This window comes from Helobdella robusta, assembly GCF_000326865.2.
Source record: "Helobdella robusta unplaced genomic scaffold HELROscaffold_124, whole genome shotgun sequence".
In the NCBI taxonomy this organism is placed as follows: domain Eukaryota; kingdom Metazoa; phylum Annelida; class Clitellata; order Rhynchobdellida; family Glossiphoniidae; genus Helobdella; species Helobdella robusta.
Genome location: NW_008703679.1, coordinates 94,383 through 97,037, shown reverse-complemented (window position 1 = coordinate 97,037; position 2,655 = coordinate 94,383). Strand labels below are relative to the sequence as shown.

The 2,655-nt window shown below is 35.6% G+C and overlaps 1 protein-coding gene across 1 annotated transcript in view; it reads right to left on the bottom strand.

The window, feature by feature from the left end:
• Positions 1 to 2,052: 2,052 nt before the first annotated feature.
• Positions 2,053 to 2,655, bottom strand: part of HELRODRAFT_92165 (hypothetical protein) — a gene marked incomplete at both ends in the record, with an annotated part of 6,153 nt that continues 5,550 nt past the window's right edge. Inside the window, 2 exons of the mRNA XM_009013919.1 lie at positions 2,053 to 2,091; positions 2,552 to 2,653. Of these exons, the coding sequence (XP_009012167.1) occupies positions 2,053 to 2,091; positions 2,552 to 2,653 (141 nt within the window). The remainder of the gene's footprint in view (positions 2,092 to 2,551; positions 2,654 to 2,655) is intronic.

The window sequence follows — 2,655 nt, the reverse complement described above, 5'->3', positions numbered from 1 at the left end:
ATCATCAACAACATCATCATCAACAACATCATCATCAACAACATCATCATCAACAACATCATCATCAACAACATCATCATCAACAACATCATCATCAACAACATCATCATCAACAACATCATCATCAACAACATCATCATCAACAACATCATCATCAACAACATCATCATCAACAACATCATCATCAACAACATCATCATCAACAACATCATCATCAACAACATCATCGTCATCATGGTCGTCATCTTTTTTATCTCTCCAATCAAACAATGAAGTTCACTAACGAACCGCGCAATTGATGGATGGAAGATAATAAGCCGCAATGGAGGAGTGAAGGATGGATGGACGGAAGGAAGGAAGGAAGGATTGAATGAATGAACGAACGAATGAATGACTATGAACAAATGACTGAACGAATGAATGACTATGAATAAATTTGGGTGAATAACTGAGTAATGTATAAATGTATGTGTGAATGAATGAATGAATGAATGAATGAATGAATGAATGAATGAATGAATGATGGCATGATTGATTGAGCGAATGAAAAAAGCTCGAGCGATAAGTGCAATTAAATTTTATTAGAGAAAAATGGTTGAAAGTAAATTTTGGAATGAATGAGTGACTGATTGAATGAATGATGAATGAATGAATGAGTGACTGATTGAATGAATGATGAATGAATGAATGAGTGACTGATTGAATGAATGATGAATGAATGAATGAGTGACTGATTGAATGAATGAATGAGTGACTGATTGAATGAATGATGAATGAATGAATGAGTGACTGATTGAATGAATGATGAATGAATGAATGAGTGACTGATTGAATGAATGATGAATGTATGAATGAGTGACTGATTGAATGAATGATGAATGAATGAATGAATTCACAAACTCCCACTCACGCACTCCCACAAACACACATCTACACATCTCTTTAAATTGCTGGGGACAAACATGCCAATAAAGAATTGACCAAATAACTGCAAAATACTACCTATGTATGCATGTTTGTATGTAAGTTTGTTAGTATGTATGTTTGTTTGTATATTTGTTTGTACGTATGTATGTATGTATGTATGTTTGTTTGTTTATTTGTTTATTTATTTATTTGTTTGTTTGTTTGTTTGTTTGTTTGTTTGTTTGTTTGTTTGTTTGTATGTATGTATGTATGTATGTATGTTTATTTGTTTGTTTGTTTGTATGTAGCTAACCAGTTTTCATTTGTTGTTGCAACGCTATTTTTCAAGTTGTTGCTGTTGTTGTTGTTGTAGACGTTGTTGATGTTGTTGTTGTTGATGTTTTGCTGTTGTTGTTGTTGCGTTACGTATGCTTGGATCAGAACATTACTACTGTTGTTGTTGGCGTTATTGTTGCTGTTGTTAATGCTGATGTTGTTGTTGTTGATGAGGTTGAGGTTGTTGTCGTTGTCGTTGATGTTGTTGTTGATGTTGTTGTTGTTGTTGAAAGCATCAAAATCGAGTCGTTGGAAGTTAAAATTTGACGAATCCACATCCATACCAACCAGCACACCGTCATCATCATCATAGCCATTTGCGATCTGTTGAAATTGTTGTTGTTGTTGTTGCTGTTGTTGTTGCTGTTGTTGTTGTTGGTACAGGAAGATATGCTTAGGAGACAGATAATGACGACGACGATGATGATGATGGTGATAAGGATCGTTATCAGCACCGATATCATCTTCACCGCAATAGTTACTATTACAATTGTTATTATTAATCATATCATTCAAGAAGCTTAAGTTAGACTGCAGATGATGATGATGATGATCAAGATGATGGTGATGATGATCCAGAAGATGCTGCTGCTGCTGCTGATGATGATCAAGAGGAAGGTGATGATGATGAGGATGATGATGATGATCAGAGGGTGAGAGTGAGCGAATGCTGAAAACTCCATTGGCCAGTGAGGATAGTAATGCCGACGAAACCGAAGAAGATGACGACGACGATGATGATGATAATGATAAAGATGACGATGATGACGAAGAAGAGGAAGATGACGATGACGTCACTGATGACGTCTGGTGTTTCTTCTGCCTGGCTCTGGAATTCTGGAACCACACCTTGACGATGTCAAGAGTAGATTATATTCGCTATGTTGGAAAAATGGCTTGCCATATCTGTTTGACTACTACTACTACTACTACTACTACTACTACTACTACTACTACTACTACTACTACTACTACTACTACTACTACTGCTACTACTACTACTATTGCTACTACTACTACTACTACTACATTAACAAAAACACCATTATCATGACCATGATCAACTGCGTAACTACTTCTATCAAAACTTTAACATCATCAACAGCAACAACAACAACATCAACAACAACAACAACATCATCAACAACAAAATTATCAACAAAATTAACAATAATAACAACAGCAACAATAACAAACACAACAAAAACAACAATAACAACAACAACATCAACAACATTATCAAAAACATCAACAACAATAACAACATCAAAAACAGCAACAACAACATCAACAACAACATCATCATTACCTGAGTAACTCTCTTGGACAGACCGGTCTGATGGGCAATCCTCTCCAAATCCTGGCCATCCGGATTGCTATCCACCCGAAAGTTGGCATGCAGAATCCTCAACT